This window comes from Piliocolobus tephrosceles, chromosome 2 (genome assembly GCF_002776525.5).
Source record: "Piliocolobus tephrosceles isolate RC106 chromosome 2, ASM277652v3, whole genome shotgun sequence".
In the NCBI taxonomy this organism is placed as follows: domain Eukaryota; kingdom Metazoa; phylum Chordata; class Mammalia; order Primates; family Cercopithecidae; genus Piliocolobus; species Piliocolobus tephrosceles.
The window spans coordinates 149,482,337-149,496,382 of record NC_045435.1 but is presented as its reverse complement, the minus strand read 5'-3'; the positions used below and the strand labels follow the sequence as shown (position 1 = coordinate 149,496,382).

General features: G+C 39.8%; 1 protein-coding gene across 7 annotated transcripts in view; it reads right to left on the bottom strand.

The window, feature by feature from the left end:
- Positions 1 to 144: 144 nt before the first annotated feature.
- Positions 145 to 14,046, bottom strand: part of SATB1 (SATB homeobox 1) — a 106,357-nt gene continuing 92,455 nt past the window's right edge. For 2 of the 7 annotated variants that reach the window (XM_023207323.2, XM_023207322.1), the window contains exons 10-12: positions 6,428 to 6,631; positions 5,745 to 5,840; positions 3,632 to 4,141 (exon numbers count right to left, since the gene is read on the bottom strand). In XM_023207323.2, coding sequence (XP_023063091.1) covers positions 3,632 to 4,141; positions 5,745 to 5,840; positions 6,428 to 6,631 — 810 coding nt within the window. Of the gene's footprint in view, positions 4,142 to 5,744; positions 5,841 to 6,427; positions 6,632 to 14,046 lie in introns of all 7 variants that reach the window. The other 5 variants (XM_023207319.3, XM_023207320.3, XM_023207324.3 and 2 more) reach the window with 5 other exon arrangements.

Genomic DNA, 14,046 nt, shown 5'->3' with positions numbered 1-14,046 from the left:
TTTTAGATATGATTAATATTTTGGACCTCCATTGGTTTCCCACACTATCATGCAAATTTCCAACTTGCTTTAACACAACAGTTCTATCAGTTGTATTATAGGGAATACACATTTTAATTGCTTTTTGAAAATATCACCAGGCAGTTCAGAATGTCTCATTTATTGAGAATATTGTGACAATCAAAGACCTTAATATCAGCCAGATGCTAACAATTGGGAATAGGGCGGAATTTAATAATGGAATGTATGGGATTCTCATTTTTACTCAATCTTGAACCATTTGAGAATGTTTTCTATTCAAGCTAGTATTTTTAGATAAACACAGATATAGATATCGCTACTTTGAAAAAAAAAAACACTTAAACTGAGAATTTCTTAGTACTAAATGCTAACCAATACACACTTTATACATAATATGTACAGACTTTGTTACCAAGTGCCACACAACCAGGACATACATATTAGTTACCTTGGTTTTCAAAGGTTCTGTGTCAACTCTGCATACTGTGTGGCAAGGAGATACTATCAACATTTTATTTTTTGCATAATGTGCAAGTATTATATGGCCACAGAGTGTAATACAAATTAGTGGCAAAGTGCTGAGTGAAGAGAATCCATGACAGATTCAGATGCACAAGGTTGAATATTACCCGTAAACTACCTGACTCTGCTAAGGTCTTAACAGCACAAAATGCTACGTCATGCCCAGCTTTTAAAAGTCTCTGAAATACTTGAACACAATGAAGCTTGTTAAAGGAATTTTGCCATAGCTACAGGTAACAAGAGGACTGGTATGAGTGATAAATGACATTGGGGGAGCAATATGGAAGATCATCTGGGCAAGTCTTTTCTAAAATGTGCCATCCTCCCTGAAAACACTTTTGCTCACTCCATCTATCATTGTTTAACATGTGCTTGTGTGTGTGTGTGGGCGGGGGGGGGGGGGGCATTTAAAATATCGAATTATCAAAACCATGCTGACTTTTGAAAGTTAAAAAAAAATCTAAGTGGGAATTTCGTTAGCATTATGTTGATTATCAAACACGTTCATCATTTCACTGAAAACATTATTTCAAAATAATTCAGGTTATTAGGAATGGGAAAGTTATTTGCAACCCAATTTCTCCTTCCAAAAAAATTACTAAATCTCATACCTATTTGACACCTTGTGCTAAGGGTTGGGCTGGTTAAAAATTAAGGACATCAATTCTACTCTCTGCTATATCCAGCCTTTTCCCTTAAACTTAGGGGATATAAGGAAGAGGAGGATATCTTAATGGCATCCGAGTTTCTGTTTTATTTTATATGTTTTAAATACATGAAATCTAGTTTGTATTTTCTTAATTCAAATTCCTTTGGCTCAAATTATTACTTTTCTGAACTCTAGTGAGCAAGAATGTTTGTGTTTTCTTACTTAATAAAAAGTGGCAACTTTTCAGTACAATTTTAAGTTTGCAACAAACCAGCTGCCTTCAGAGGAGCTTAGTTGTGCTTCTAAAGTAAATGGAACTTTAAAGCTTTATTGAGTTTTCAATGATTCCATTTCAGTTTCTGAAGTACAAGTTCAGTCAACAGTAAAGCAGCCCAGTTGCCTACCAATAAGCTCATCAGGGCCTGAGAAAATGGCAGGCAGAGAGAGAAGGGGCAATTGCAGAATGGTATCTCAAGCAACCCAGACACCCCTACTAGCATCTAGGAAACAAAGTGAGGAAGCAAATGGAAGAAAAATCACCCCAAACTGTAATGCTGGCCTCAATCCTGTGACCATTAGCACACCTCGTTTTATATTCTGGCATTTTACTATGTTTAATGTTGCAAGAATTTTGAAGATTGTGTTTAAATACCAGGTGTGTCATTCCTATTTTCTTCATGTGGCTCTTATAGTTATGACATACACTTATGAGCTCAGTTATTAACTTATTCCATTTATAACTTGTGAAAAAAAAGCTCATTAAGGGGTTTTTATACAGAAGGTCTATTTTTTCCATTTTGTTACTATTAATGGCCTTTAGAAATATCTGTACATAAGGTTAAGGAAAAGCGTTGCTATAAATGAAGTATTGTGAAATAAGCATAGATGAATCCATTCTAAGAACATAACTGCTAGAGACTGGATTTATGTTTTTGTTGGAGAGTCTTTTGACCATCCTATCTCTATTTATGAAGCAAAATGTTAACCAAAACAGGTTATTTTCATTGTGAAATTTCATACCTATTTAAAAATGAGCATGTGTTTGTGATTTCAATTTACAGTGTTTCAAGTAACTTGTCAATTGCTCTTTTTAAAATCAGTAAAATATCAAGTATTAACATGCACCTAAATGAGAGGGCCATCCTTTGACTCTTCTTTAAAGTTACTTCACATAAGCAGACAAACCCTACCATGTCATACGATACAAACAATTTTAATTGTGTAGTTACAGTCAATAACCACTCCTAGTCAGAACATTTCTGCATAAAGAAAATTGTGATACACTTATAAAAACAGCCAGCTGTAACAAAATAGCTGGTGTTTTCATAGCCATAAACTCATAAAAAAGAAATACACCTTTATACAGAAATTTTATACAGATGTAGCTTTAAAATTGATTGTAAACCAAAGGAAGACACATTGCAAACATCAATTATTTTCACATTAATTGCATAATTTTCTAAGGTGATCTATTAGTTTTATTTACCTAAGCTTATTTGCATGATAGTAAAAATTGCATACAACAATAAGAGTGAAGCTTATAGTATGAATTGCTTGGATAACATAGAGCACTTTTTATAGGCAACTGTGTAAAGCACATTTTCTCTATTTAAAACTTTTAAGACACTTTGTTTTACTGCCCATCAAAATACATTTATAAATAGAAAAGAATCAGTATGGTAACAAGAGAAGCAATATTACATTTAACGGAAACTTCCAAAAAATTAATTACAACATGATGCTGCAGGATCTACAAATAAATAATGAGGACTAAATTGTGTTTCACATTTTCTTTTCCTTTTTTTAAAAAAATCATGTAACAATGAGAATGAAAAAAAAATTACAGTGAACTTTTATTTCCAAAATAAAAACAAATTTGAATTACGGCAGTGCCATATAATACAAGGCATTTGTTGGCATATGTCATCTTTAAACTGCATTCCACAGTCTATAGTTCTTTTGTAACATACAATAGAGTAACAAACTCTTTTTTTTTCTTTTTTTTTTAAATAAGGGACGAGTTTCCAAAGATCAGTGTGGAGTGCTACAGAAATAATTATAGGAGAGGAAATCATAATCACAGAAGGTATAATGCTTGTTTGAGGCTCCAGAATAAGAACTAAAAAAAAAAAAAAAAAAAAAAAAAATCACTGGTTTCATGCTTACGGGGTCCACACTTTGGTGCATCCCGTGAACACAAATTTTAATACCAAACAATCCTTGATGCTTCACCTGGGGCTGCCAAGCAGTTTGTAAAACAGAGTAAAACATTTAGTGCAGTCTGCATTATCCTTTTCCAACTCTTCTGTTTGTGCAAGTTTTTGAAGATTCATTGGCCAAACAATGAACAACAAAGGTTTTCTGAGAGAATACAAGGTGGACTTTTCATTTTGTTAGTAAATACCAGTGGCACTGTTGAATGAAACAAATACTTGTATCTCAGTCTTTCAAATCAGCATTAATGTCTGTGTTTCCTTCCACTGACAGCTCTTCTTCTAGTTTCACTGAAAAAAGGGTGTTAGTAGTTTTATCTTGGACACTCTCTTCCAAATCCTTCAGCAGCTCCTCTTCTTTATATTCTGCCACATCGACCTCTAAACCGGAATTGTCCTTCAGTTTGCCGTGGTGCTTGAGATAGTACCGCTGGTTCTGAAAGAACTTGATGATGGTGTACTTGGGAAGGTCGAGCTGGGCAGACAGAGTCTGGATGGCCTCTTCGTCAGGGTACAGGCCTACGTCTTGTATGAAACTCTGGAGGATTCCCAAGGCTTCCACTGAAATTTTTGTTCGTGGCCGCGTCTTCTGCCGGTTCTCCTCATCTGACTCTGCTGGAGAGGCCACCGTGGGTTGCCGTGGGGGGAGCCGAGGGCCCGCCTGTGGCTGCTGCTGTGGCTGTGGAGGCGGCGGCGCCTGCTGCTGCTGCTGCTGCTGCTGTTGCTGCTGCTGTTGCTGGAAAGAAACAAGGAGACAATCAGAGCTCTGCTATCGTGGCGTTCCACACAAAGCCGTCTAGAATCAGGAAACATGTGGTCCAGGGTCCTACATATAGCTTTTTTGATAGGGATGAAGGTTTAGAATGAAAAGGTAGGCCAGCTAAATGGCCCACAGCATTTACAAAAAAAATCAAAATGGTATGAACTAGGAAGGGATGAATTAAGAGAGCTTTGGGGGCTACTGCACTTCCTTATCACACATCAGAGGAGGAAGTGAAAGCTCAGTGCTCTGAAAATGTGAGCCATAAACTTCACTAGAAGGATATGCATCAAAGGCGAAGACAGCACATCACATTATGATGTAAATAATTAACAAAGATTTAAAATGAAGATTGAGAGGCAAGGATTTCAAATACATTTTAGAAAGGTGAGCTACAGAGCAGCGGGGAAAGAAATTTGTGCTCTGCTCCGTCTCATCGGATGGCCAGGAAGAAGATGAGCTTATGCTCTTACTCAGTGTTATCTGTCATGAGACTAAAGGATTTCTGGTATTCTCACATTTGTGAATTTTCTATCAGACAGTTCCAATTTAATACACACACAATTTCTTACCAAATTGCACTAGGCTGACACTGCAAGCTTTTTTCTTACCTCAAAAGGTTCAATCCACCATACGACGGCTAGCGAATTGTTTTGTCTATAGTGAACTCAGATGTGATTAGGATTTAAATTTAGTGTATACAGACACTTTTTCATAATTAGTATATGTATATGTGCTATAATTTCCATGCACAATTATACATAAATATGTCACACATGCACATACTGTACACTCGATATCCATAATTCTTATCAGCAAAGCAAATCAACCTAAGTGGCAAAATATTAGAATGCTGATAACGTTTCTATGCATTTCCTTTCATACCCCTAAGAAGCAATTTTATTAACAATTTGCATTTTCAAATAAGTAGTTTTTAAATTAATTAACATATATCTTCTCTTTTTCGTTTTTGCTAAACAGGAAGTTTTTCAGGCTTTCACGATTATTTTGTGCTTGATATCCTAAGGGGAAGCTCTTTGTCAACTTGTTTTATCTTTAACACATACTTGAGAAGTTTTTTGTCCTGGGAGATAAACAACTCTATTATTGTTTTTGGTTATACGTATATATCTATACACACACATATATAATTTCTCACAGAAATATTAAAAAATTGCAGAATGCAGGTGATTCAACAGTGGTAGAATTTTAGGACTCTGGAAGGCAATGGCATTTTACTTTGAAAGAGAAAGCTAAAATCATCCCCTTTAACAAAAATAAGCTATACAGCTCAAGTTCAATGACAACACGCCTCCTAAGCAACTGGGGCCCTAAGAGCTCTAACGACTACCTGATCCCAGAACTTTTCCATCTAAATTCACAGGAGAGTGTCTTCAGGAGATGAATGATGACAAGTCCCATGACATGATAAAGCATAAGGCTGCATCTGCTGGCACAGTGAGCTCTGGCCATGACCATGGTCAGTATGGCCTCTGCAGGTCTGAAAATCCTGACCTGGGGAGCAGGTCTTTAGGTCACCCCGTGTCCCTTGCTGGCATAGGTAACTGTGCCCGCTCACCTGAGGAGCAGCACCGAGCCATGGTGCAGGGGTCAGCAGGCCTGGTAAGAAAACGCCTCTAGACTCTCCTTTCCCAAGGGTGGTGGGAGAGGGGCTCTAAAGGAAAGACAAACAGATATGACTCACCCCTAACCTACATTCTGTAAAGTGTGGGGAGACAGCTATTAAATACAAGGTGAAGGAAGGAAGGCCCAAGGACTGTAAAGCAAGATTCCAATTAAGCTTCCCTCCCCTCTTTCTGGACAGAATCCAATGTATAAAATTGTGATTCTACAAACTTCCTTTACAGCAACAGCGGTAGCTCTTTTCCTCAGGGGCACTGTGGTATTAATTAAAAAATAGGTGGTGGTTTAAATTGTGATTTTTGAAAAACATACAAAAATTTTAAGCTCTTAACACAAAACCCAATACCAACAAAGAGACATTTGCCAAACAAGGAGTGTAAAAAGGGCGTTCCTGTTGCTTTGGGGGTTGGGGGATGAGGAAAGAGGAACACAATACATATGTTGGAAAAAGTACGTTCATTTTCATTTTATTCCCCTGAGCAAGATGGCAGTGTATTGTTACCTCTTGCTAAAAAGCCTATGTTTAGACTGGCAGGAGGAAGAGAAACTCTAATTTCCCTGGTAAGTTTAAAGCTTTATTTACTTATTGCTATATTGAATTGGCCAAAGTAAACGAACCTGAATCTGCTCTGCTGGAACATGGATAATGTGGGGCGGCCTGTCGCCATGGTGATGCACTGCGTTGCTCTCCTGTTCATATATGGCATCACGTTCTGGCTGAGGAAGACTGAGGAACCTTCGGATCATGGAGAGGTTCTCCCACAGGGTTCTGTTTTCTGGAGAAGGATCTTCTTTCCAGCGTAACAGCTCGCATAACCATCCCTTAGAGACAAGGGCATAATAGGTCAGTTTGTGCCTATGAAGGGGGCTGGCATTTTCCATTAGGAGCTAAAAAGGAAAAACCCTCTGAATTAACTTTTTCATAAGCTCAGAACATGCCAATCTGCTTAAAACATTTTTTTTAACTTGTTACGAGGGGTTATCTGTGGCTGTCAAGGAGGCAGACTCTGTTTCTAATCAAAGTTCAGATTTGCATCTCAAAGGAGGGACATATTTTTTCCGACTCTGAGGGTAAGAGAGCATTTATCACAGATTTTTAAATATATGAAATAGGAGAAAAACAAAGTTGATGTGCTTCAGTGTTACACAACTTTCCTGTCTGATGAGTGGCTGACCATTTGAAGATACTGAAGTGCTTAAGGGGCAGGACAGATTTTAGAAATATTTTTTTTTCTAAAAGGATTTCCTAAGTTCGCAATTTTTAGATTTGAAAGAAAACCATGTGTGAATATTTATGTGTGTGTACGTGTATGAAACAGAAAGGACATGTGCAATTGTACCAGCAAGAATGTTGTCCAGTATAAGGCATAATGATTAGAATGGGCATTAAAGGAATTTGCTATGAAAGAACTCTCCAAAAAGAGACACTGGAGTCCTATTTTTCTGTCTGCTGCAGTGGGAGCATATGATTTGTCAGGCAAGAATTTAATAGGTTTCTTGGGCTAAGAGAGAAGGAAATGTCCAATGACTGCCAAAATCTGAACCTCTCTGATGTTTCCAAGGCCCAGTTTTTACCCTGAGGTTATCTATCAAGAACTGAATGATCATGAGAATACATTTTCCAGTCATCTCAAGTCTTCACCTTGGCTGCAATGATGGACACTAAACAATGGAATGAAGGGGGAGAGTGAAGGTGTCCGATCCAGACCCCCACCAGCCAAGGCAGCTATCCCTCAGCTGTTCTGCTGCCTGCTAATACCTCTCACCTGCACTCTGCTCTGGAAAAATGTCTTGAAGCCATGTCTACACTTCACTGATCTCGCTGATCCAGTGGCACAAAGTCCCTGCCCCTGTTTCTGAAAACCGACAACTTACTCTACCCTTCAATTTACTCTCCAGAGACAGTCATCCCCATTCTTGCTCCCTCCCCCATCAATCTAGGGCTAGATTTTGCCTGAGACCACATCCTTACGGGACCTCTTTCGCTTCCCTATCCTCCTCCTTTCTTCCTAGGGCCCCCACCAAATCATCACCACCTGACTCCCCATCCTAGGCTCTGCATTTAGGGAACTCGATCTAAGACAAAGACATTTCTTGGAAATCTTAAATAAATTAGTTGGATGAAAATGGAAGTACAATTTTTTTTTTATTATGAAATTTTTAGATCTAGCCAAGGAAGGTTTTGTTTCTTATGTTACCAGGGGTGAGGCCAGAGGATGGCATGACTTTCCTTCCCTTCTCAAACTGAAACCATCAGAGAGAAAATTCTTCTTTGACTGCAATATGTAGTGGAAAGAAGCATGGTCTGTTCTCCCAAAAATGGCCTACTTGAAATATTTTAAAAGAAAAGGTAGAAAACTGACGTATTAGCTTCCCAAGGCCTATCTGTTAACCAGCTCATCGTGACGACTGCTATATCTCATGACATCTAGTATTCCTACTCAACAGGTCTTTTAATTAAGTAAATATATGCATGGGATGGTCTTGTAACCATGCACTCATTTGATGCCACTGAATGCATAATTCAAGGTTAAGAGAGCAGGCAGTAAACTGAAGATTTACCTGAAAGACTGTTAGCTAAATAAAACATAAAAATCATTGTGACTGCAGTGTCACTGAACTTGCTTCTCTTCTAACCATGGCAATTCTATGTTTATTTCCAGAATACTATAATATGACATATTTCAGTTCTATTTATGTGAATATATTAACTATAAAACTGTATGTGAACATTTGAAGTATCTGAGACCCACGTGCATATGGTGCCCTGGAGATGTTTACTTAGCTCTTACTGGTAAATATTTGCCATCTGAATTAAGCTCTGAAAATATACATTTTCCTACAACTAAGCTATTCTTTATATTTTACCTTTAAATTTTGTTGCTGAGGGTTTCACTGTGTTAGTCAGGATGGTCTGGATCTCCTGACCTCGTGATCCACCCGCCTCCGCCTCCCAAAGTGCTGGGATTACAGGCGTGAGCCACCGCACCGGGCCTTGATTACTCTTCTTAAGCAATCTCGTTCCATTCTCTGGGCCTTAACTACCATCAGTAGGCTAATCCCCTCCAAATCTTTAATACTGATACCTGGGTCAAGCAAGATGGCCGAATAGGAACAGCTCCAGTCTCCAACTCCCAGCGCGAGCGACACAGAAGACCGGTGATTTCTGCATTTTCAACTGAGGTACTGGGGTCATCTCACGCGGGAGTGCCAGACAATCGGTGCTGGTCAGCTGCTGCAGCCCGACCAGCGAGAGCTGAAGCAGGGCGAGGCATCGCCTCACCTGGGAAGCGCAAGGGGGAAGGGAGTCCCTTTTCCTAGCCAGGGGAACTGAGACACACAACACCTGGAAAATCGGGTAACTCCTACCCCAATAATGCGCGGTAAGCACACTGGCACACCAGGAGAATATACCCCACACCTGGCCAGGAGGGTCCCACGCCCACAGAGCCTCCCTCCTTGCTAACAAAACAGTCTGCGGCAATCTAACCGCAAGGCAGCAGCGAGGCTGGGGGAGGGGCGCCCGCCATCGCTGAGGCTTAAGTAGGTAAACAAAGCCGCTGGGAAGCTCGAACTGGGTGGAGCTCACAGCAGCTCAAGGAAACCTGCCTGTCTCTGTAGACTCCGCCTCTGGGGACAGGGCACAACTAAAAAATAACAGGGGAAGCAGCAGAGGCCAGTGCGGACGCGAACGACTCTGACAGCTTTGAAGAGAGCAGTGGATCTCCCAACACGGAGGTTGAGATCTGAGAAGGGGCAGGCTGCCTGCTCAAGTGGGTCCCTGACCCCTGAGTAGCCTAACTGGGAGACATCCCCCACTAGGGGCAGTCTGACACCCCACACCTCACAGGGTGGAGTACACCCCTGAGAGGAAGCTTCCAAAGCAAGAATCAGACAGGTGCACTCGCTGTTCAGCAATATTCTATCTTCTGCAACCTCTGCTGCTGATACCCAGACAAACAGGGTCTGGAGTGGACCTCAAGCAATCTCCAACAGACCTATAGCTGAGGGTCCTGACTGTCAGAAGGAAAACTATCAAACAGGAATGACACCTATACCAAAACTCCATCAGTACGTCACCATCATCAAAGACCAGAGACAGATAAAACCACAAAGATGGGGAAAAAGCAGGGCAGAAAAGCTGGAAATTCAAAAAATAAGAGCTCACCTCCCCCTGCAAAGGAGCACAGCCCATCGCCAGCAACAGATCAAAGTTGGTCAGAGAATGACTTTGACGAGATGAGAGAAGAAGGCTTCAGTCCATCAAACCTCTCAGAGCTAAAGGAGGAATTACGTACCCAGCGCAAAGAAACTAAAAATCTTGAAAAAAGAGTGGAAGAATTGACAGCTAGACTAATTAATGCAGAGAATGTCATAAACGAAATGACAGAGATGAAAACCATGACACGAGAAATACGTGACAAATGCACAAGCTTCAGCAACCGACTCGATCAACTGGAAGAAAGAGTATCAGTGATTGAGGATCAAATGAATGAAATGAAGCAAGAAGAGAAACCAAAAGAAAAAAGAAGAAAAAGAAATGAACAAAGCCTGCAAGAAGTATGGGATTATGTAAAAAGACCAAATCTACGTCGGATTGGGGTGCCTGAAAGTGAGGGGGAAAATGGAACCAAATTGGAAAACACTCTTCAGGATATCATCCAGGAGAACTTCCCCAACCTAGCAGGGCAGGCCAACATTCAAATTCAGGAAATACAGAGAACGCCACAAAGATACTCCTCCAGAAGAGCAACTCCAAGACACGTAATTGCCAGATTCACCAAAGTTGAAATGAAGGAAAAAATCTTAAGGGCAGCCAGAGAGAAAGGTCGGGTTACCCACAAAGGGAAGCCCATCAGACTGACAGCAGATCTCTCGGCAGAAACTCTACAAGCCAGAAGAGAGTGGGGGCCAATATTCAAAGTTCTTAAAGAAAAGAATTTTAAACCCAGTATTTCATATCCAGCCAAACTAAGTTTCATAAGTGAAGGAGAAATAAAATTCTTTACAGATAAGCAAATGCTTAGAGATTTTGTCACCACCAGGCCTGCCTCACAAGAGACCCTGAAGGAAGCCCTAAACATGGAAAGGAACAACCGGTACCAGCCATTGCAAAAACATGCCAAAATGTAAAGACCATCGAGGCTAGGAAGAAACTGCATCAACTAATGAGCAAAATAACCAGTTAATATCATAATGGCAGGATCAAGTTCACACATAACAATATTAACCTTAAATGTAAATGGACTAAATGCTCCAATTAAAAGACACAGACTGGCAAACTGGATAAAGAGCCAAGACCCATCAGTCTGCTGTATTCAGGAGACCCATCTCACATGCAGAGACATACATAGGCTCAAAATAAAGGGATGGAGGAAGATCTACCAAGCAAATGGAGAACAAAAAAAAGCAGGGGTTGCAATCCTAGTCTCTGATAAAACAGACTTTAAACCATCAAAGATCAAAAGAGACAAAGAAGGCCATTACATAATGGTAAAGGGATCAATTCAACAGGAAGAGCTAACTATCCTAAATATATATGCACCCAATACAGGAGCACCCAGATTCACAAAGCAAGTCCTTAGAGACTTACAAAGAAACTTAGACTCCCATACAATAATAATGGGAGACTTTAACACTCCACTGTCAACATTAGACAGATCAACAAGACAGAAAGTTAACAAGGATATCCAGGAATTGAACTCATCTCTGCACCAAGCGGACCTAATAGACATCTATAGAACTCTCCACCCCAAGTCAACAGAATATACATTCTTCTCAGCACCACATTGCACTTATTCCAAAATTGACCACATAATTGGAAGTAAAGCACTCCTCAGCAAATGTAAAAGGATAGAAATTATATCAATCTGTCTCTCAGACCACAGTGCAATCAAACTAGAACTCAGGACTAAAAAACTCAATCAAAACCACTCAACTACATGGAAACTGAACAACCTACTCCTGAATGACTACTGGGTACATAACGAAATGAAGGCAGAAATAAAGATGTTCTTTGAAACCAATGAGAACAAAGATACAACATACCAGAATCTCTGGTACACATTTAAAGCAGTGTGTAGAGGGAAATTTATAGCACTAAATGCCCACAAGAGAAAGCTGGAAAGATCTAAAATTGACACTCAAACATCACAATTAAAAGAACTAGAGAGGCAAGAGAAAACACATTCACAAGCTAGCAGAAGGCAAGAAATAACTAAGATCAGAGCAGAACTGAAGGAGATAGAGACACAAAAAACCCTCCAAAAAATCAATGAATCCAGGAGTTGGTATTTTGAAAAGATCAACAAAATTGACAGACCGCTAGCAGACTAATAAAGAAGAAAAGAGAGAGGAATCAAATAGACGCATTAAAAAATGATAAAGGGGTATCACCACCGACCCCACAGAAATACAAACTACCATCAGATAATACTATAAACACCTCTACGCAAATCAACTAGAAAATCTAGAAGAAATGGATAATTTCCTGGACACTTACACTCTCCCAAGACTAAACCAGGAAGAACTTGAATCCCTGAATAGACCAATAGCAGGCTCTGAAATTGAGGCAACAATTAATAGCCTACCCACCAAAAAAAGCCCAGGACCAGATGGATTCACAGCTGAATTCTACCAGAGGTACAAGGAGGAGCTGGTACCATTCCTTCTGAAACTATTCCAATCAATAGAAAAAGAGGGAATCCTCCCTAACTCATTTTATGAGGCAAACATCATCCTGATACCAAAGCCTGGCAGAGACACAACAAAAAAAGAGAATTTTAGACCAATCTCCCTGATGAACATCGATGCAAAAATCCTCAATAAAATACTGGCAAACCAGATTCAGCAGCACATCAAAAAGCTTCTCCACCATGATCAAGTGGGCTTCATCCCTGGGATGCAAGGCTGGTTCAACATTTGCAAATCAATAAACGTAATCCAGCATATAAACAGAACCAAAGACAAGAATCACATGATTATCTCAATAGATGCAGAAAAGGCTTTTGACAAAATTCAACAGCCCTTCATGCTAAAAACGCTCAACAAATTCGGTATTGATGGAACGTACCTCAAAATAATAAGAGCTATTTATGACAAACCCACAGCTAATATCATACTGAATGGGCAAAAACTGGAGAAATTCCCTTTGAAAACCGGCACAAGACAGGGATGCCCTCTCTCACCACTCCTATTCAACATAGTGTTGGAAGTTCTGGCTAGGGCAATCAGGCAAGAGAAAGAAATCAAGGGTATTCAGTTCGGAAAAGAAGAAGTCAAATTGTCCCTGTTTGCAGATGACATGATTGTATACTTAGAAAACCCCATCGTCTCAGCCCAAAACCTTCTTAAGCTGATAAGCAACTTCAGCAAAGTCTCAGGATACAAAATTAATGTGCAAAAATCACAAGCATTCTTATACACCAGTAACAGACAAGCAGAGAGCCAAATCAGGAATGAACTTCCATTCACAATTGCTTCAAAGAGAATAAAATACCTAGGAATCCAACTTACAAGGGATGTAAAGGACCTCTTCAAGGAGAACTACAAACCACTGCTCAGTGAAATAAAAGAGGACACAAAAAAATGGAAGAACATACCATGCGCATGGATAGGAAGAATCAATATCGTGAAAATGGCCATACTGCCCAAGGTTATTTATAGATTCAATGCCATCCCCATCAAGCTACCAATGAGTTTCTTCACAGAATTGGAAAAAACTGCTTTAAAGTTCATATGGAACCAAAAAAGAGCCCGCATTGCCAAGACAATCCTAAGTCAAGAGGACAAAGCTGGAGGCGTCACGCTACCTGACTTCAAACTATACTACAAGGCTACAGTAACCAAAACAGCATGGTACTGGTACCAAAACAGAGATATAGACCAATGGAACAGAACAGAGTCCTCAGAAATAATACCACACATCTACAGCCATCTGATCTTTGACAAACCTGAGAGAAACAAGAATTGGGGAAAGGATTCCCTATTTAATAAATGGTGCTGGGAAAATTGGCTAGCCATAAGTAGAAAGCTGAAACTGGATCCTTTCCTTACTCCTTATACGAAGATTAATTCAAGATGGATTAGAGACTTAAATGTTAGACCTATTACCATAAAAACCCTAGAAGAAAATCTAGGTAGTACCATTCAGGACATAGGCATGGGCAAGGACTTCATGTCTAAAACACCAAAAGCAACGGCAGCAAAAGCCAAAATTGACAAATGGGATCTCATTA